The sequence below is a fragment of the Lissotriton vulgaris genome, chromosome 6 (assembly GCF_964263255.1).
Source record: "Lissotriton vulgaris chromosome 6, aLisVul1.2, whole genome shotgun sequence".
NCBI classification, from domain to species: Eukaryota; Metazoa; Chordata; class Amphibia; order Caudata; family Salamandridae; genus Lissotriton; species Lissotriton vulgaris.
This window is the reverse complement of record NC_141694.1, coordinates 124,985,302-125,005,972: the sequence shown is the minus strand read 5'-3', so window position 1 is coordinate 125,005,972 and position 20,671 is coordinate 124,985,302. Positions and strand designations below refer to the sequence as shown.

At 47.1% G+C, this 20,671-nt stretch overlaps 1 protein-coding gene across 1 annotated transcript in view; it reads right to left on the bottom strand.

Moving 5' to 3' along the window:
* Positions 1–20,671, bottom strand: part of PLB1 (phospholipase B1) — a 604,804-nt gene that overhangs the window by 176,655 nt on the left and 407,478 nt on the right. Inside the window, exon 39 of the mRNA XM_086926127.1 lies at positions 3,833–3,914. Within this exon, the coding sequence (XP_086782253.1) occupies positions 3,833–3,914 (82 nt within the window). The remainder of the gene's footprint in view (positions 1–3,832; positions 3,915–20,671) is intronic.

The window sequence follows — 20,671 nt, the reverse complement described above, 5'->3', positions numbered from 1 at the left end:
TAAGAGCTTCTGTAAACCAGGGGGCGAGGTTCGGCAGGTTTTTGCCACAGAAGTGGAGGGGGGACCAGCTACATAGCGCGGCGGTGAAGCCAGTTCTCCAGACAGAGCACGTCGCCCTCAAGATTGCCGCTGAAAGGAATTGGGTGCTGTCTAAGTGCAGCACACATGTCCTTGGGGGTGATCTGATGAAAAGGTCTAAAACTGCTGGGGTGGGACTTGCCATATGTTTGAGGGCCACATCGATCCTTGCAGACTCTAAAACCTAGGAGAAAGTGATCGGACCACGCTAATGGGAGGGAAGCATCTATTTCTATTCCGACATTAGAGAAAATCTGATCTAAGATGTGTCCCTTCTTGTGGGTGGGAAGGTGGAGATAGGGGACCAAATTAAAAATATCTAGAGATTCCCACAGCCTAGTAGGCTCCTGTTTGCTGCTTTGTCCATATGGATATTCAAATCCCCTAGCACCAGGCAATGCTTGTATTTGGCGGCAGTACTAGAAATTACATGACTAATAGACTCAATGAATTTTCTGGCAGGGCCAGGAAGCCTGTAGATAAATACGCCCGCAACGGTTTGATGTTCAGATACAGCAAAATGGAAGCCAAGACCTTCAGCTCAATCTGCTTCATCTGTAGCTAATATAGAGAAGGAAAAAGTAGTTTTTTAAATTATGGTGACGCCTGCCCCTCTACCCACTGACCAATCCTTTCTTATGATCTTGTAGCTGGGAGGAATGGCACTCGCAATGATGGAATTGGAGTCATCATTAAGCCGCGTTTCAGTTAGAAGCATTAGGTCAGCAGAACGTAAAGTAGTGGCTCATGCTTTTTTACAGACCGGATGTTCAGGAGCAAAGCCTTTAACTGCCCACCCACCCTATGAGACTGAGCTAAGTGGGTGCCCGGGATACACTTCGCCTCGACTTAATCTCACTGTAGGGAGGGAAGGCCACCCAGTTACAGTTAAGCAGGCAAGGGAGTTTACATTGGGTTAAGAGCAGAGTGTGGGCAGCTCATACACTTACCGATGTCTAATAGCTGAGCTCTACTGTAGTGTAGGAGGGTTCTATGGTCAAGAGGCCAATTGGCAGGATGGCCGTTGCTGGCCGCCTCCGGGACGCTGATGGGCGCAGATGAGCTTGCCTTAGGCGTGACAGCGGCGCACCCACTGCGTGCATCCCGCCTTCATAGTGCCAGGATCAACAACTAGACCGCTAACACCCCAAAATGGGGGTTCTAGTTGTTGGACAGTATGTAACCCACACAGGGTTCGATTTCCGCCTCCTGACTTACAACAAAGTCCAACAGTGTAAAAGCAACTCCTAAAATAACTAATACTATTTCAAACAAATAGCTGTTCAAAATAGCAGGAGTCTACTCAAGGAGCTAGCAGAAGTGCAACTGACGACACTGTCTCGGGGAATAAGGAAGTAGATATTAGGCAGATACTAAGGAAAAAAGATTGACAACGTCAGACTAAAGCTTCTTCCTGATCACGGCTTAAAGCTAATCGGGGTCCTTTTGAACCCAACCAAAAATGCCTGCAAAACAAAACTAAGAACAGTTTTTGTTTTTTTGTTGATGTTGATTTGATGTATCTAGGCATAGATCCCGTCTAATATCAATTAAAAAAGAAGTGATGGGAGGAGCTACGACAGCAAGCAAGATGGCTGCATAGTCTCCCGGCTCCGCTGACCTCCGTCTTACGCTTCAAGATCCTGTTACTTATCCTGATTTCCTGCCCCGGATCCGTGTGTGTGAACTAATCCGCACTCCGATGGTGTGATCCAGGGGTTTTTCTGACATTGTGGAGCTGAGTAACGTCGAGGACCGATTTGTGGCCTAACCCAGTCTGGAAGCCGGGGTCTCGAGTGCTGGCTTAGCCGGGTCTGAGTTGAACAACAGCGGACTGTTGAGGGCGGCAGGGTCCGGTCTCTGGAACTTTCGAAATTTTTGGATTGCTTTGCTACCATCTGAAGCCTGGTGTTGTGTTGGAGGTGAGGAGACGAATGACGCACGGTGCTGTGTTGCGGGGGTCCCTGACCCGGAGGTCAGGCGCTTGCGTTGCTGGCGCACCTTGGGTTGGAATCTCGTCGCGCACTAATGCATGCTGATGGTTGGTCCCTCATGGCTCAGTCCTGCTCCAGCTGATCTTCCCCGGAGAAGGCGCCTCTCCGTGGGGATCATTATGCCTGAGGAAATATGGAACCGGGTGGAGCAGGCCCAAAGTGGCCCGTCATTGCGGGAGGTGCTTGAGGCCCTAGAGGCACTTCAGGCGATTGTGGCAGCTCAGACCTGCGGCCTGTTGTCGGCGGCAGATAGACTTAAAGGACTGAGACCGGATCCTGACTCGATGCCCGAGACCCGGCAGCCAGCTTGCCTTTTGATCGACGCCCCAGTGGCGCAATTAGACCCGGTGCTGGAAGCTGTGCCTGCCCCTACAGAAGTGGATCTACTTGAATGGGCTGTGATCGGTGACTTAACTAATTTTTTGGAATCCCTGGTTTTGCAGCTGTCGGAACATTCAACTGCTGTCCCTATCCTGGAACCTTTTAATTGGTACTGTGAACTTTTTTGGATTGTGTCGGACCCCCTCCCCAGTGGTTATATCAAGATGGCGGATGTGATAATGCCTGGCTTCGGAGACGGGGAGGGACATCGTCGGTACCAGCTGCTTACTTCGGGATCTACTGTTCTTTTTCAATCTACTGAACTATGTTCCGACCACCTCTGTGTATCTTTTGACATTTTGCTGATGGGGCTTTATTCGTCTGAGGGACTCGGCGAATTCGATAGAGGGGGCCAAGGCTGAGACTGTTGTTTGGGTTGTTCATTGTGGCTTTATCGGTAACGGGAATGCTTCATTGGCTTAACGGAGTCCGGGGCAGGGTTGGTGGTTCCCCCCGGGATGTTTTCTCAGTTTGGACTATTCAGATGTGACAGTTTCGGGGGGACCCATTTGTTAGGGCGGGGGGGAGAGACCGGGAGCACGTAGAAGATAGCCCTCCTCCATTTCCCCTCTTTGGGTGGGGTTTAATTTCTTTCTGTCTTTCTCTGTGTCTTTCTATATTTCGGGTCTCAGTTCTTGGGCAACAGGCACGCTGCTAGGGGGGTAGGCCGTAGTCATCTGCAGGGGTGCAGGCTGGGGGGTTGGGGGATGGGTGTTTTGTTTTTCGTTTTATTTCTATGGCCTTTTTTCTTCTTATCTTTCTTTGCCCTTTTCTTTTCTTCCTTTCCGGGTCAGTGTAATGGGTTCATTTTTATTGCCATCTCTGCTGTTTCATATGTGCCTCAATTCTCGCGACGTTTCAGTGCTACTGGGCGGACATTCAGCTGGAGCAAACTGTATTTGTACGCTAGCTTATCCTGAATAGTATGTTTTAGCACCGCTGACTTACACGAAGATGATTTAACTGTGGACATATGCTATTTCGCCCCCCCCTTTTTTCGCAACTTGAGATATTGTATGGCACCTGATCCTTCTATCTTATATTATAAAATGGAACCTTTTTATCCTGTTACCAACTTGATATGCTTTACAACCAGTACGTATGGTGGACGTGGTGACTCTGCTCCCCGGGATGCTGAGTCTGGGTTTTGATTGTTTTCTTGTGTTGCAACTGCTTAGCGGCCGGCCCTGGGGGTTGTAGGCCCGTGTTTGTACTTGGTTGAAATGTCAAATAAAGGTTTTCCAAAAAAAAAGAAGTGATGTATTCAACAATTAATTACTTGGTTAATAAAGAAAAGAGAAGTTTTGCTGCCCTTAATTTCTTTAATACAGATGAAAAGTTCTCACCACCTTCCCATGTTATAGACATAGAAGACATACCTGGTAGGCGTTGTTGGCATCTGACATCTTCCTCCATTCCAGGGAATCGTCTTCAACTCTAAAGACACAGTGGCACAGGGCACTGCCCAGGGAGAGACAAACAGGAAAAGAGTGCATTAAAAAGTGCAGGCGCGTACATGTGGGGATCCGCCTGTCACTGGCGGCCATTATTCATCATGGCAGCCATTATTTATCATGGCAGCCATTTTTTTTATCATGGCTGCCGGCGTGCGAGTTCACTTCCGCTCTGGTTTGTGTATAATCCACAGAAACAACACAGGTCTACTTTGTATATTTTTGATGATACCCTTTTTATATTTTAATAATTTCATATCACCAAAGCACTACGGGCCAGATGTATCAACATTGCATTTTGTGATTCTATAATAGAGAATGTTACTGATTCGCTATTATAGAGTTGCAAAATTCAATGTATGTAGGTTTCACAAAAGAAATAGCGATTCATACATATTTCTTAATAGCAAATCGCAAATTGTGATTTGCAAAAAAGGAAGGCCTTCCCATTAATTCCTATGGGCCGAGCGGCTCCTATGACTGAATGGGAAGGCATTCGCAATTTGCGATTACCAAATTGGTAATCGCAAATTGCAAATGCAAATTCAAGGTTGATAGGGGCCAAAAGGCCACCCTGATGCACCCCCAAAAAAGGTAAGTGTACACATGGGTTCACACACATGCCCTAAGGGCATGTGTATGCGCCACATGACATTTAGAAAAATGCAAAATTGTGCATTTTTCTAAGGATTTGCAAATTACCACCAACCTGAAGTAGGTGGTAGTTTGCAATTTCTTAATGCAAAGTTGCATTCTGAGAATGCTTCTTGCATTCCATTTAGGGAATCGCAAATTGCGATTCCCAACTGCATTTGCAAAATAGGTAATTGCAAAAAATTGCAATTACCTATTTTGCGAATGCCTTTTGGGATGATACATCCCAAAAGGCTTTTTACCCCTTGCAAACGGGCCTATTCTGCAAATCGGCCCGTTTGCGACAGGTAAACGCCTTTATACATCTGGTCCTACATTTATAAAAAGACAAAAAGGTACAACAATACATTCAGTTCTCGATCACTAAAATGATTCTCAAACACACAAATGATCTCCATATGATGTCTTTCTGCCTTAAATAAATACCACGACAGCCCGAACATTCATGTATTGACTTACATGGTTCTATAATGTATACATCATTATCTCAGTCACTTTCTATGTTGGCATTCTCTATATTCTTCATTGAATATTGGAGTTCGAGGTTACACTAGTATTTCATTATAAAGTGAATTGCTTTCATAACATATATATTTTTTTAAATAACCAATTTCTGCTTCCCACTCTGCTATTTAATATAGTATTCCAAATATGCACAGACAATCTTGCCAATGCTGTATTTAGCATGCATGATCTTTACTACGCAGCCTTTATTACGCAAATAAGTACCACACAGATTACTACATAGTATTGATTTTTACCTTTACTATGTAATACCTTACCACACAGCTAAGTATTTTATTTTTTAGCAGCATAATTTGTCATGCTTATTTCTTTAGAAAAGGAGAAAACGTGTGGGTAGAGGTAAAGGCAGGCATGGGGGATTTTAGGATTAAGGGATGGGTAGATGTAAGGGTCATTTTAGGATTAGGGGTGGTTAGTGGTAGATGGAGGTAAGGGTGACTTTAGGGTTTAAGGGTGGGTAGTGGTAGGGTAATTTTAGAGTTTAGGGTTGGATAAAAGTAGAGTGAGATAAGGGTAATTTTAGGGTTAAGGGGAGGATTGAGGTAAAGGGCGGTAAGGGTACATTTGGGATTTGTGGGTGGGTGTAAAGAGAGGAAAGGGTAATTTGATGGCTGAAAGACAGGTAGTGGTGAAGGGACTGTAAGGGTAAATTGAGGGGTTACACGCGAGTTAAGGTAAAGCGGAGTATGGGTGAATTTCGGGATTTAGGGATTAGGGGTGGGTACATTTAAAGGGAGGTAAGGATACATTTAGGGCTCGGAGGAGGGTAGATGTAAAGGCAGATTAGGAGGAAAAACAGGGGGTTTTGGGAAAACTCCACCAAAAAGAACAAAATAAAATAATTTAAAACATTCTATAGCTATCTATCTATCTATAGATATATATAGATATATCTATATCTATCTATATACATATATATATATACATCTTTCTATCTATCTATCTATCTATCTATCTATCTATCTATCTATCTATCTATCTATCTATCTACATAAATATATATTTATATAAATATAATGTCTCTTTAACCTTTTGTTTTTTCAGTATATAGCTCTGTACTAATCCTATGCTTAAAGACTTTGATAGAAAAGCAGATATTTAAGGTGAGCACATCCAGAGTGTCACTGGTCTTTAGAGTGTTCTATACAGGACCTGCTTTCCACCTAAAGTTGAGAACTACCCAGAGTTCTCTGCTTCCTTTTTGCATAAATTATCCGTCACTCTAGGCCTGAAAGGGTATTTTTTGGACATATACTGGGTGCTCCCTTGTGCCTGGACAAAGCTATACCTCTGAATAGCTTTAATTAGATTGAATCACTGTGTCAAGGGCTGCTGTTACTCATTTCAGGTTGGCTTGAGTTGGTATTTCACTAATTCAAAGCTGTAAGATTGTGCCTGGAGTGATAAATGGCTTTTGTCATTTTACAAACAAAACAAGTGATGGACCGAATGTGGATCAATGTCACACATTCACCCCAGTCCAAAGATCTGGGCCCAAATCCATCGTTTTTTGCACTCCACACCACCCTGGGTTAGACAATGGCGATATGCAAATCAGCTCTGACCCTGTGCCCCATGGGAACAGTCCAGTCCGAACTACAAAAGCCATGTCCTTCCCAGAACGGAATCAAGCATCCGAGGACCGGACCAGTTTCGAGGTAACACCTCTCATCAGCCCGGCTAGCTTGACTCCAGTGGTGTGGAGTGCCTGGGACCCACGTCTGAGCATCCCCAGCGCACTTAGGGCGGAATTTGCAAACAAAACAAGTGATGGACCGAATGTGGATCAATGTCACACATTCACCCCAGTCCAAAGATCTGGGCCCAAATCCATCGTTTTTTTGCACTCCACACCACCCTGGGTTAGACAATGGCGATATGCAAATCAGCTCTGACCCTGTGCCCCATGGGAACAGTCCAGTCCGAACTACAAAAGCCATGTCCTTCCCAGAACGGAATCAAGCATCCGAGGACCGGACCGGTTTCGAGGTAACACCTCTCATCAGCCCGGCTAGCTTGACTCCAGTGGTGTGGAGTGCCTGGGACCCACGTCTGAGCATCCCCAGCGCACTTAGGGCGGAATTTGCAAACAAAACAAGTGATGGACCGAATGTGGATCAATGTCACACATTCACCCCAGTCCAAAGATCTGGGGCCAAATCCATCGTTTTTTTGCACTCCACACCACCCTGGGTTAGACAATGGCGATATGCAAATCAGCTCTGACCCTGTGCCCCATGGGAACAGTCCAGTCCGAACTACAAAAGCCATGTCCTTCCCAGAACGGAATCAAGCATCCGAGGACCGGACCGGTTTCGAGGTAACACCTATCATCAGCCCGGCTAGCTTGACTCCAGTGGTGTGGAGTGCCTGGGACCCACGTCTGAGCATCCCCAGCGCACTTAGGGCGGAATTTGCAAACAAAACAAGTGATGGACCGAATGTGGATCAATGTCACACATTCACCCCAGTCCAAAGATCTGGGCCCAAATCCATCGTTTTTTTGCACTCCACACCACCCTGGGTTAGACAATGGCGATATGCAAATCAGCTCTGACCCTGTGCCCAATGGGAACAGTCCAGTCCGAACTACAAAAGCCATGTCCTTCCCAGAACAGAATCAAGCATCCGAGGACCGGACCGATGCCCAGACGTGGGTCCCAGGCACTCCACACCACTTGGAGTCAAGCTAGCCGGGCTGATGAGAGGTGTTACCTCGAAACCGGTCCGGTCCTCGGATGCTTGATTCCGTTCTGGGAAGGACATGGCTTTTGTAGTTCGGACTGGACTGTTCCCATGGGGCAACAGGGTCAGAGCTGATTTGCATATCGCCATTGTCTAACCCAGGGTGGTGTGGAGTGCAAAAAAACGATGGATTTGGGCCCAGATCTTTTGACTGGGGGAATGTGTGACATTGATCCACATTCGGTCCATCACTTGTTGTTTTTGCAATTGCCGCCCTAATTGCGCTGGGGATGCCCAGACGTGGGTCCCAGGCACTCCACACCACTTGGAGTCAAGCTAGCCGGGCTGATGAGAGGTGTTACCTCGAAACCGGTCCGGTCCTCGGATGCTTGATTCCGTTCTGGGAAGGACATGGCTTTTGTAGTTCGGACTGAACTGTTCCCATGGGGCAACAGGGTCAGAGCTGATTTGCATATCGCCATTGTCTAACCCAGGGTGGTGTGGAGTGCAAAAAAACGATGGATTTGGGCCCAGATCTTTTGACTGGGGGAATGTGTGACATTGATCCACATTCGGTCCATCACTTGTTGTTTTTGCAATTGCCGCCCTAAGTGCGCTGGGGATGCCCAGACGTGGGTCCCAGGCACTCCACACCACTTGGAGTCAAGCTAGCCGGGCTGATGAGAGGTGTTACCTCGAAACCGGTCCGGTCCTCGGATGCTTGATTCCGTTCTGGGAAGGACATGGCTTTTGTAGTTCGGACTGGACTGTTCCCATGGGGCAACAGGTTCAGAGCTGATTTGCATATCGCCATTGTCTAACCCAGGGTGGTGTGGAGTGCAAAAAAACGATGGATTTGGGCCCAGATCTTTTGACTGGGGGAATGTGTGACATTGATCCACATTCGGTCCATCACTTGTTGTTTTTGCAATTGCCGCCCTAAGTGCGCTGGGGATGCCCAGACGTGGGTCCCAGGCACTCCACACCACTTGGAGTCAAGCTAGCCGGGCTGATGAGAGGTGTTACCTCGAAACCGGTCCGGTCCTCGGATGCTTGATTCCGTTCTGGGAAGGACATGGCTTTTGTAGTTCGGACTGGACTGTTCCCATGGGGCAACAGGGTCAGAGCTGATTTGCATATCGCCATTGTCTAACCCAGGGTGGTGTGGAGTGCAAAAAAACGATGGATTTGGGCCCAGATCTTTTGACTGGGGGAATGTGTGACATTGATCCACATTCGGTCCATCACTTGTTGTTTTTGCAATTGCCGCCCTAAGTGCGCTGGGGATGCCCAGACGTGGACCCAGGCACTCCACACCACTTGGAGTCAAGCTAGCCGGGCTGATGAGAGGTGTTACCTCGAAACCGGTCCGGTCCTCGGATGCTTGATTCCGTTCTGGGAAGGACATGGCTTTTGTAGTTCGGACTGGACTGTTCCCATGGGGCAACAGGGTCAGAGCTGATTTGCATATCGCCATTGTCTAACCCAGGGTGGTGTGGAGTGCAAAAAAACGATGGATTTGGGCCCAGATCTTTTGACTGGGGGAATGTGTGACATTGATCCACATTCGGTCCATCACTTGTTGTTTTTGCATTTTGTCATTTTACAGCTCGGCAAGGACAGCACGGTGCTAGTCCTATGCTTAAAGACTTTGCTGTAGAAATGGCAAAAGACTTTGTTCTTTTCTATCTCGGCGTGGATGGCTCTGTGCTAATCCTATGCTAAAAGACTTCGATACAAAGCCAAAGTGCCCATAAGTTAAGAAAACCAACCGAGAACCCACAATAACTCACAGGTTGTGTCACAGAGAGCTCTCAAAGGATGAGGAAAAATACCCATCAGTCACCATTCGGATCCGCCCTTCATCATTTGGGATTTTATCCGTACCACCCGTCAGAGATAACTTGTGCTCTACTCAGAGGTCAACCCGGTGGTAGGGGGTATCCTCAGTGAGTGTTGGAGACGACAGTGTGGTGTACCACTCGATGTAGGTGAGTGGCAATAAAAGTGGGACTGGGTTGTGCAGTGCATAAAAAGTGTGAAAAAAGAGAAACCAAGAAAAAGAGTGTTTAAAATTGGTTTTGAAAAAGCACTAGACAAAATTTATTCCAGGTGTGCTTGACATACCAATGTTAAAAACAGTGCAACCACAGGCTGTCTGTTTATGTAGGCAGCCTAAGGTAAGTATGGTCGACTAGTTTCAGCGAATAATGGACTCTTGCGTCCTTGCCTTCATCAGGACCAGATTTACACCAAATACTACTGCACCAGGTGAAAAAGTAAATCAAATGGAAGGTGACACAAAAGAAACATAAACAAGTGCACATGGTCACCTGAATGCTCCGGGTGCCCTTACAGTCTGTGCAAGTCACTGTAGAGAGAAAAGGGGGAGGTATAGCTATCAATAGCTAATGGGCCAAACAGTAAGACCATAAGTTATGGTTTAAACTAGAAAACACACACGAAGTGTTGATCTAAAAGAGCACTTCATCGATGCAGAAACAGTTTAAATACATTTGGAACGAAATTTCAAATGCCAAATGTTGTTAAGCTCTTACCTAAATCTGTAAGGCAGGCTGGCCTCACCCCACCTGTCAGAGGCTCAGGGGAAAATGAAGCACCGCTCTAGAAAACATGCAGGACACACGTTAAAACATAAAATGCACATGACAGAACCGGGCTCTCCTCACTACCAATAACCGGCAAAGCATGGTCCCATTAACCAACTGAGGTGGTGTCAAACTCTGAGGAAAGGCGCCGTCTAAGTAAAGGTACCCATGGTGGAAAATGCGCAAAAAAGCGGCAGGGTGAAAGGGCTCCTCTCACCTAACCGTCGGTACTCCTGGCCGGCGTCCTGGGCGTCTGGGGAGGTACCGACAGCTGGCGCGGGGCCGTAGATAAACCTCACAACCATAGGGCACGTGGTCACGTGGGGCGTTCCGTAGCGTCTCTGGATTGGTACAGACGCATACAGGGCTACACGCCCACTCGCTGCCAGGCCGGAAAAGACTCTACCGTAGTCAAGGTAAACAGCTACAAGCAGAAACGAAGCTGTTTGGTAACCGCGCTGCTATAGGTCGCGTGGTCACGTGGGGCGCTCAATCGCGTCTCGTGATAGGAGAAGGTGCGCGCTAAGCTGCACTCTAATTGGATATTGGTTCATGCCGAGTTGGTTGCCATGTAGTCAAGGCGATAGGGGTAAACAAATACTAAATACACACGGACTTGTAAAATGTAAGCAGCGCCGGATTTAAAAATGCTGTATGTATTTATTGCTTATTGAGCGCAGCTGTCACCCAAAGGGTATCCTGGCGCTGAGACCTAACCGTGCATCTATTTAAAAGCTACATTACTCTGGGAAACAGGTAAGTTTTAAGGCTCTTTTTAAAAGTGAGCAGATCAGGGCAGCTCCTTAATGCCAGGGGGAGAGTGTTCCACAGCGTGGCAGCCGCAAAACTAAAAGCGCGACCACCCATTCTCGTTCTATTAATTTTAGGGACTTTTGCCAAGAACGCCGAAGATGATCTTAAAGGTCTGGCTGCCTGATACCAGAGGAAGAGAGTCTGAAGAGGTATTGGTCCCAGTCCATGCAGGGCCCTAAAAACAAGGCAGAGAGCCTTAAACGCAATTCTCTGCTGGACTGGGAGCCAGTGCAAATCGGCCAAAGCTGCCGATGAAGAGGCAGACCGTGGTCGAGACAAGGCCAGTTTAGCGGCCATATTCTGTATCCTTTGGAGCTTTAGGACCAGAATCTTCGGGGCACCCAGAAGTAGTGCGTTGCAGTAGTCAATCCTACTGAGAATGGAACTACGCACTACCTCAGCTCTGGAGCCCCGTGGAAGAAGTGGCAAGATTTTCCGTAGAGCACGGAGCAGACCCATACATGTTGCTGCCGTTTTGTTTACGGAGGAATCAAGCTGCAAATTGGGTTCGAATAGAACTCCCAGGTTGCGAGCTGACTCTGCCGCCTCCACCGAGCCCGGGATGGACACTGGCCAGAAATCTGCCGGTAGTGTACGGGGAGTTCGGTCCAAGGAGCAGTGGAGTACCTCCGTTTTTGACCCGTTGAATTGCAGCGCATTGGCTCGCAGCCATGCTGCTGTGGCTGCCATACAACTGTGAAAGACATCCCTTGAAATAGTCTCTGAACCCTCAAATGAAAAAATCAACTGAGTGTCATCGGCATAGTTGACAACAGATATGCCGAATGACTTTATCAGTGCTATCAAGGGACGGAGATATATATTAAATAGGATCGGGCTAATTGCCGATCCTTGAGGGACTCCCTGTTTCACCCGCCTAGTGGCTGATCGAAAAGGTGGTAATGCCACGGCTTGTTGTCGGTTATCCAAATAGGACGTGAGCCAGTCTAGGGCCAGGCCGCACACTCCCGCACTCCGAAGACGGCCAAGTAGAACTTCATGGTCCACCGTGTCGAACGCGGCCGACATGTCAAGTAGCACCAAGAATGCAGACTTGCCCTTGTCGACTCGCGCTCGCAGATCATCCAACACGGTGACCAAGGCCGTCTCGGTGCCGTGCGCTGGCCTAAAGCCAAATTGTGCAGCATCCAGACACAGATTTGTTTCTAGGAAGTTAGATAAGGCTCTTGTGACCCATCTTTCGAGAACTTTAATCGCAAATGGTAGTAGCGAAATTGGCCTGTAATTAGCCGAGCAGAGAGGGTCCAGAGAAGCCTTTTTCAACAGAGGTGTTACAATAGCCATCTTCCAGCTGTCTGGGACTGACGCTGTGGTCAATGATTGACAGCAGATGGAGTGCAGCGGAGGGAAAAGCTCATCTTGAAAGGCCTTCCAGATCTTATGAGGCATTGGGTCCAGCGGTGATCCTGACGATACACTGCTTGCCAGGATAACAAATTCCTCTAACGAGGGAACGGGAAAGCTGGACAGCTGAGGCATACCTTCCTTGTTAGGTGCCCAATTGGAGTCCGGGTTGTCAGACGGGTCCAAAGGAGAGACTGCGGATGTTATAGATTGTTCAGAATTTTTGAGTCCAGTCAGAATAGTCCTGATTTTCTCCTCAAATGCAAGGGCCAGCGAGTCGCACAGTGCCTGCGAGGCCGGGATAGTAGACGCCGTGCAAAGTCTTGACCAATCTAAACAGGGTCTGAGATTTGTTAGAGGCCTTCGCCAAAGTGTCTTCCAAAAACTTGGCTTTTGCGGCTCTTAACTGGGCCTTGTATTCGTGCAAGGCTGCTTTATAAGCTGCCTTATCCTGCTCCCTGTATCCTCTCCTCCATGTACGCTCCGCCTGTTTACAGCGAAGTTTGGAGTGCCCCAATTCGCTGACGAGCAAAGTATAAACGCGCAAGACTCTTAAAGCGCAAGGAATTTAATTTACTGCGTAGGGTCAAGGCGAAGGTGTTTATAATTAACCAGAGAGAAAAAAGCTAAGCTGTCAAGGAGTGCTAACCATCGACCAAAGAGTCACTTGCCAGGGGATCCATAATCCGGTATCATGGTTCACCCACCTGGAGACATAGCTTAAAGCAGGGTGTAACTGTCACGGGGAATGTTGTGTATCTGTCTCCCTCCTGCTGTGAAAATAGCTATCTGCCTCCTATTGTGGGTAAGGCTACACTAGTCAGCGAAGCTGGAATAAGCTGATGGTACTACGGAAGGAATCAATTACAGTGTGGACCACGGAATGTCATCATTCAGACCCTCTTAGTGGGTTTTCAGTTTGAGTACCCATCTTTGTTCTTTTTTCATTAAGTAGCTGGCCAAATCTGATGTGTGTGATGGTATGTAAGGTTGTTCTAGTACAGTCCACTGGAATTCTGTGGCTAGATGTTTGGCCTCCAAGAAATGGGCAGTAAGTTTAGTGGCTTGTCTCGCACACCGGATCGTGCTCTTGTGCTCAGATATCCGTATGCGGACCTTGCGTGTGGTCATGCCCACATACTTGTAACCACAGGGGCAGGTGATGAGGTAGATCACATGGTCACTATTGCAATTAGTGAACTTTATTTGCTTCCAAGGTCTGGTAGTCCCTATGTCAATTTCCAATGTTTTCTTAGTCTGTGCACAAACCTGGCAGTTACCGCAGGGATGATGTCCCTGGACAGGTGGAAGATTCCACAGTGTGCCTATGGCTCTGGGCATCTCATCGCGTGGCCTGGTGTGCACAAGTCTGTCTCTCAGATTCGGGCCCCTCTTAAAGGAGACCAGGGGACGAGGAAGGGTAAGGCGCCCAGAGTTCAGTATAGGCCAATGCTTCTTGACCGCACTTTGAATACTGTTTGAGAGGCTCCCAAATGTATGGACAAAGGTGAGGCGGTCTAGATCCGGCTTGGGAGGTCTTGGTTCCAGTAAGGCTTCCCGATTGTTGTTCATAGCCCTTTTCATGGATCTTTTCACAAGTTTGGGGGGATATTTTCGAGCCACTAGTTGCATACTCAAATCATTCGAATGTTTCTTGAAAGCTGTCCTCGTGGAGCAGTTCCTCTGTACCCGTAGAAATTGGCTAAAAGGGAGGCTCTCCCTCAGTGCTCGTGGGTGGTTGCTGTCGAATAGCAGCAGAGAGTTCCTTGCAGTTGGCTTCCTGTAGAGCTCTGACTGTAGGCCTTCCGGTCCTGCTGTAATCAGAAGATCAAGGAAGGCTAGTTGTAGTTGACCGATCTCAATGGTAAATTTAAGGTGGTTATTCCTACTATTCAGCCACCCCAAGAATTCTAAGCAACTCTCGCTCGTACCTCGCCACACAACAAAGACGTCGTCGATGTACCTTTTCCAGGTTTTTAAACTATCGATGAAGGGATTAGTCTGGTTCAGTACATGATTTTGTTCGAATGAGTGAACATACAGATTCGCTAAGCTGGGGGCATAAACACTCCCCATGCTGGTGCCTGATGTTTGAAGGTAGACCTGGTCCTCGAATTGAAAAAAATTTTGTTTCATGGCCAGGGTGGCACAGGCCATTATAAATTCGACGGGAGTGATGCTATTAAGTTCTCTAGACTCAAGAAGTTGGTGTACCACGTCCAGTGTCTCATCCTGCGGGATGGAAGTATAGAGTGCCTCAACATCGAATGAAACAAGGAGGTCAGTATCTCTATCGAACTCGATGTTAGGTATCAATCTGAGCAGGTCGGTGGTATCTTTGAGATAAGTGGGCATTTCCTGCACCATAGGTCTCAAGAAATGGTCCACAAAGGTGGAGAGGGGTTCCAGGGCTGATCCTATCCCGGAAATGATAGGGCGTCCTGGGGGTGGTCGTTGCTCCTTGTGAACCTTGGGTAAGGTGTAAAAGTAAGGCATCTTGGGGTGCTCAGTGCAAAGGTACAAGACTTCAGCTGGGGTGATCCATCCCTCTGAAGATGCTTCTTCCACCATTGCTTTGATGTTTGATTTCAGCTCATCTGTCGGGTCATAGTTCAAAGGTGCATAGGATTGTCTCATATTGAGTTGTCTGAGGCACTCAGCTCTGTAGACTTGTGTGTACATTAAAACAATCGATCCACCCTTATCGGCTGGCTTTATTGTTAAGTCTTTATTATCAGTCAAAGATTTGAGTGCTGAATGATGAGATTTGGGCAAATTGTGAAAAACTTTGTGGTTGGTACTGAAGAGGTCATCCAGTTCTTTCTCTAGGGCCTGCTCATAAGCCAGTACTTGGGGAGGCATAAGATGAGTGGGGGGAGTGAAGGTGGACTTACATTTCAGTCCAGTGTTGACATCTTCCTCACTCTGTGCACTCGCTTCTTTGTCGGCGAAGAAAAAGTGTAATCTAATCTTCCTGAGAAACCTGGCTAGTTCAAGCCGGGTTTCAAACTCATCATTATAATGAGTAGGCACAAAGCCCAATCCTTTATTCAGGGCCTCCTCCTCTTGCTGATTCAAAACGTGGCTGCTCAAGTTCATGACTATACTGGGGCTGCACTGCTTTGTCCGGTCTCCTTGTTTTTGGACGAGTTGCTCCTCAGTGTCCTCCCTTCTGTTGATGTTGATGGGGGGCTGAAGTGAACTTGAGGCTGTGTGTTCCCTCTCTTCCTGCCTCGAGATCTGCCCCGGCCAAACCCTAAAAAAGGCTGCCCGTTAAAGTTATTTGCTTGGAAATTCCCTTCGAAGTTCGACATATTAGGTCCCATAGGCTGTTGGAATGGGCCCGGTTGTTGGGGTGGGAAGAAAGGGTGCATTACCCCGAACTGCCAAGGATTGGGTGACCACCATTGTTGTTGTTGGTTGCCCCTCCAGTTATGTCTAAAGTTCCTTTTGCCTAGACCCCGACCTCGTGTGTAGGAGTTTTCACTGCCAGTGTCACTACCAGATGAGTTATCGCCGGAGCTAGATGTGCTGTAGGATGATCCCTTCCTACGGGCGTTAGTACCAAAGTCTGGGGGAATGTAAGTGTCGCTAGAGTAAGGATAAATTTTCTCAAACTTAAACTTCTCAAGATCTTTCTTGAATTTATCCATCTTAACCGAAAGTGTGTGCTCTCTAAAATCTCTGTTGTTTTTGTTTGTGTCATCTAAGTTCTTGCTGAAGACCTTAGGAGCTATTGTGGTTTTGATTTTAGACTCTAGGATTTGAATTTCTATAAGCATGGTATCCGCTATGCGTTTCGAGGTTTGGATGATCAAAATCAGCCAATCTCTGGTGCACCTCCAGGCGATCAATGCACCGTTTTTCAAAAACTCCTTATCATTGAGAAATAGTCTGGGTGTGTTAGTGACTATAAGACCTGTGGGTGCACAGTCATTTCGTAGATATTGAGCCATAATTGTACCATGTGTGGCTGTCCTGGTTTGTGATTTTTTTTAAACTAACAGTTTACCCCAGTCATCCTCACTCACAGTGAGTGAGGATGACTGGGGTAAACTGTTAGTTTAGCCAATTTAGCCAATTTCTACGGGTACAGAGGAACTGCTCCACGAGGACAGCTTTCAAGAAACATTCGAATGATTTGAGTATGCAACTAGTGGCTCGAAAACATCCCCCCAAACTTGTGAAAAGATCCATGAAAAGGGCTATGAACAACAATCGGGAAGCCTTACTGGAACCAAGACCTCCCAAGCCGGATCTAGACCGCCTCACCTTTGTCCATACATTTGGGAGCCTCTCAAACAGTATTCAAAGTGCGGTCAAGAAGCATTGGCCTATACTGAACTCTGGGCGCCTTACCCTTCCTCGTCCCCTGGTCTCCTTTAAGAGGGGCCCGAATCTGAGAGACAGACTTGTGCACACCAGGCCACGCGATGAGATGCCCAGAGCCATAGGCACACTGTGGAATCTTCCACCTGTCCAGGGACATCATCCCTGCGGTAACTGCCAGGTTTGTGCACAGACTAAGAAAACATTGGAAATTGACATAGGGACTACCAGACCTTGGAAGCAAATAAAGTTCACTAATTGCAATAGTGACCATGTGATCTACCTCATCACCTGCCCCTGTGGTTACAAGTATGTGGGCATGACCACACGCAAGGTCCGCATACGGATATCTGAGCACAAGAGCACGATTCGGTGTGCGAGACAAGCCACTAAACTTACTGCCCATTTCTTGGAGGCCAAACATCTAGCCACAGAATTCCAGTGGACTGTACTAGAACAACCTTACATACCATCAAACACATCAGATGTGGCCAGCTACTTAATGAAAAAAGAACAAAGATGGGTACTCAAACTGAAAACCCACAAAGAGGGTCTGAATGATGACATTCCGTGGTCCACACTGTTATTGATTCCTTCCGTAGTACCATCAGCTTATTCCAGCTTCGCTGACTAGTGTAGCCTTACCCACAATAGGAGGCAGATAGCTATTTTCACAGCAGGAGGGAGACAGATACACAACATTCCCCGTGACAGTTACACCCTGCTTTAAGCTATGTCTCCAGGTGGGTGAACCATGATACCGGATTATGGATCCCCTGGCAAGTGACTCTTTGGTCGATGGTTAGCACTCCTTGACAGCTTAGCTTTTTTCTCTCTGGTTAATTATAAACACCTTCGCCTTGACCCTACGCAGTAAATTAAATTCCTTGCGATTTAAGAGTCTTGCGCGTTTATACTTTGCTCGTCAGCGTTTTTAAATCCGGCGCTGCTTACATTTTACAAGTCCGTGTGTATTTAGTATTTGTTTACCCCTATCGCCTTGACTACATGGCAACCAACTCGGCATGAACCAATATCCAATTAGAGTGCAGCTTAGCGCGCACCTTCTCCTATCACGAGACGCGATTGAGCGCCCCACGTGACCTATAGCATCGCGGTTACCAAACAGCTTCCTTTCTGCTTGTAGCTGTTTACCTTGACTACGGTAGAGTCTTTTCCGGCCTGGCAGCGAGTGGGCGTGTAGCCCTGTATGCGTCTGTACCAATCCAGAGACGCTACGGAACGCCCCACGTGACCACGTGCCCTATGGTTGTGAGGTTTATCTACGGCCCCGCGCCAGCTGTCGGTACCTCCCCAGACGGCCAGGACGCCGGCCAGGAGTACCGACAGTTAGGTGAGAGGAGCCCTTTCACCCTGCCGCTTTTTTGTGCATTTTCCACCATGGGTACCTTTACTTAGACGGCGCCTTTCCTCAGAGTTTGACACCACCTCAGTTGGTTAATGGGACTATGCTTTGCCGTTTATTGGTAGTGAGGAGAGCCCGGTTCTGTCATGTGCATTTTATGTTTTAACGTGTGTCCTGCATGTTTTCTAGAGCGGTGCTTCATTTTCCCCTGAGCCTCTGCCAGGTGGGGTGAGGCCAGCCTGCCTTACAGATTTAGGTAAGAGCTTAACAACATTTGGCATTTGAAATTTCGTTCCAAATGTATTTAAACTGTTTCTGCATCGATGAAGTGCTCTTTTAGATCAACACTTCGTGTGTGTTTTCTAGTTTAAACCATAACTTATGGTCTTACTGTTTGGCCCATTAGCTATTGATAGCTATACCTCTCCCTTTTCTCTCTACAGTGACTTGCACAGACTGTAAGGGCACCCGGAGCATTCAGGTGACCGTGTGCACTTGTTTATGTTTCTTTTGTGTCACCTTCCATTTGATTTACTTTTTCACCTGGTGCAGTAGTATTTGGTGTAAATCTGGTCCTGATGAAGGCAAGGACGCAAGAGTCCATTAATTGCTGAAACTAGTCGACCATACTTACCTTAGGCTGCCTACATAAACAGACAGCCTGTGGTTGCACTGTTTTTAACATTGGTATGTCAAGCACACCTGGAATAAATTTTGTCTAGTGCTTTTTCAAAACCAATTTTAAACACTCTTTTTCTTGGTTTCTCTTGTTTCACACTTTTTCTGCACTGCACACCCCAGTCCCACTTTTATTGCCACTCACCTACATCGAGTGGTACACCACACTGTCGTCTCCAACACTCACTGAGGATACCCCCTACCACCGGGTTGACCTCTGAGTAGAGCACAAGTTATCTCTGATGGGTGGTACGGATAAAATCCCAAATGATGAAGGGCGGATCCGAATGGTGACTGATGGGTATTTTTCCTCATCCTTTGAGAGCTCTCTGTGACACAACCTGTGAGTTATTGTGGGTTCTCGGTTGGTTTTCTTAACTTATGGGCACTTTGACCTGAGACCCTCTGGTACCTCTGTTGTTTATCAGTTCTTGTGGGGATTGTACCCAGAGCCTGGTCTTTAAACTTCCCCTAGGTCCTCCCCCACCGTATTGTTTTGTTGTTTCGATACAAAGCCGACATTTGAGATGAGCAGGTCTAGAGTGTCGCTGGTGTTGAGAGTGCTCTATACAGGAGCTGCTTTCCACCTAAACTTGAGAACTACCCAGAGTTCTCTGCTTCGTGTGTATATATATATATATGTATATATATATATATATATTTACTGAAAAAAAACAAAAGGTTAAGGTGACATTATATTTAGGTGAAAATTTAATTTAAAACATAATGTTTTAAATTAACAAAACCACTGAAATTCAAGTAACTATAACTCATGCATTAATATAACGATAACTCATACCCCTGCCATGCAGTTTTCTCATCAAGAATTTTATTGAAAATGTGCAAGAATATTATCATTGATGTCATAGAATGTCATGAGTGATGTAATATGTGAGGTAATTAGCAGTGCATGGCAAGGGCATGAGTTATAGTTATCTCCCCTCACCCCCTGGGGCCTCTGCTCCTTCTGGGCCGGTGTCCCGGTGCCAACCCGGGGCACCCTCCAAGCAATTTGTTGTGGGCCATTGTGGGAGCCCTCAGACTTCTGCTCCCCAGCTGGTTCCCTGCATGCACCTATCCTGGGTGCTGCGGGAGCTGGCATTGCTCTCACCCAATGGGAGCCGCTGTTTTGTTTGCTCCTGCCAGTGAGGAGCAATATGTGTTTCCCTGCTGGTCAGAGTGTGGGCAGAGAAGCAAATGTCTGCTCCCATCCAGCAGGATAATTTTTAAAGCTCCCACCAAGTAAGAGCAGACATTCCATTCCCAGCCCGTGTTCCTGCGAGCTGAGAAGGGAAACAATGTTTACCACGCAACAGCCACAATACGGTACTTTACAACGTGGTTGTTACACTGACCACGTTGTTACCACGTGTGTCATTACAACGCAAGTCGTTTCAACAACTTGCTGTAGAGGGTATGTAGCATTGGGGAATGATTTGGAGTTTAAATCCAACACATTCCTTGCTGTTGCGCAAACTGGAGTAGGAATAGTAATTAATAGTATTCCTAAGTCCAGAGCGCCCCATAGAGCAAGCCGTTGAAACGACTTGCGATGCAATGGCACACGTGGTAACAACGCAGTCATTGTAACAACTGCATTTTACACTACTGCGTTGTAAAAGCATGCGTTGTAACGTGCTATATTCGCAGGGAAGGCATGTGTGCTCCCACCCATGGGAATTTTAAAAATGCTACTGCCAGGTGAAAGCGATAATGCGGGCAGGGAACAACTGTGTCCCA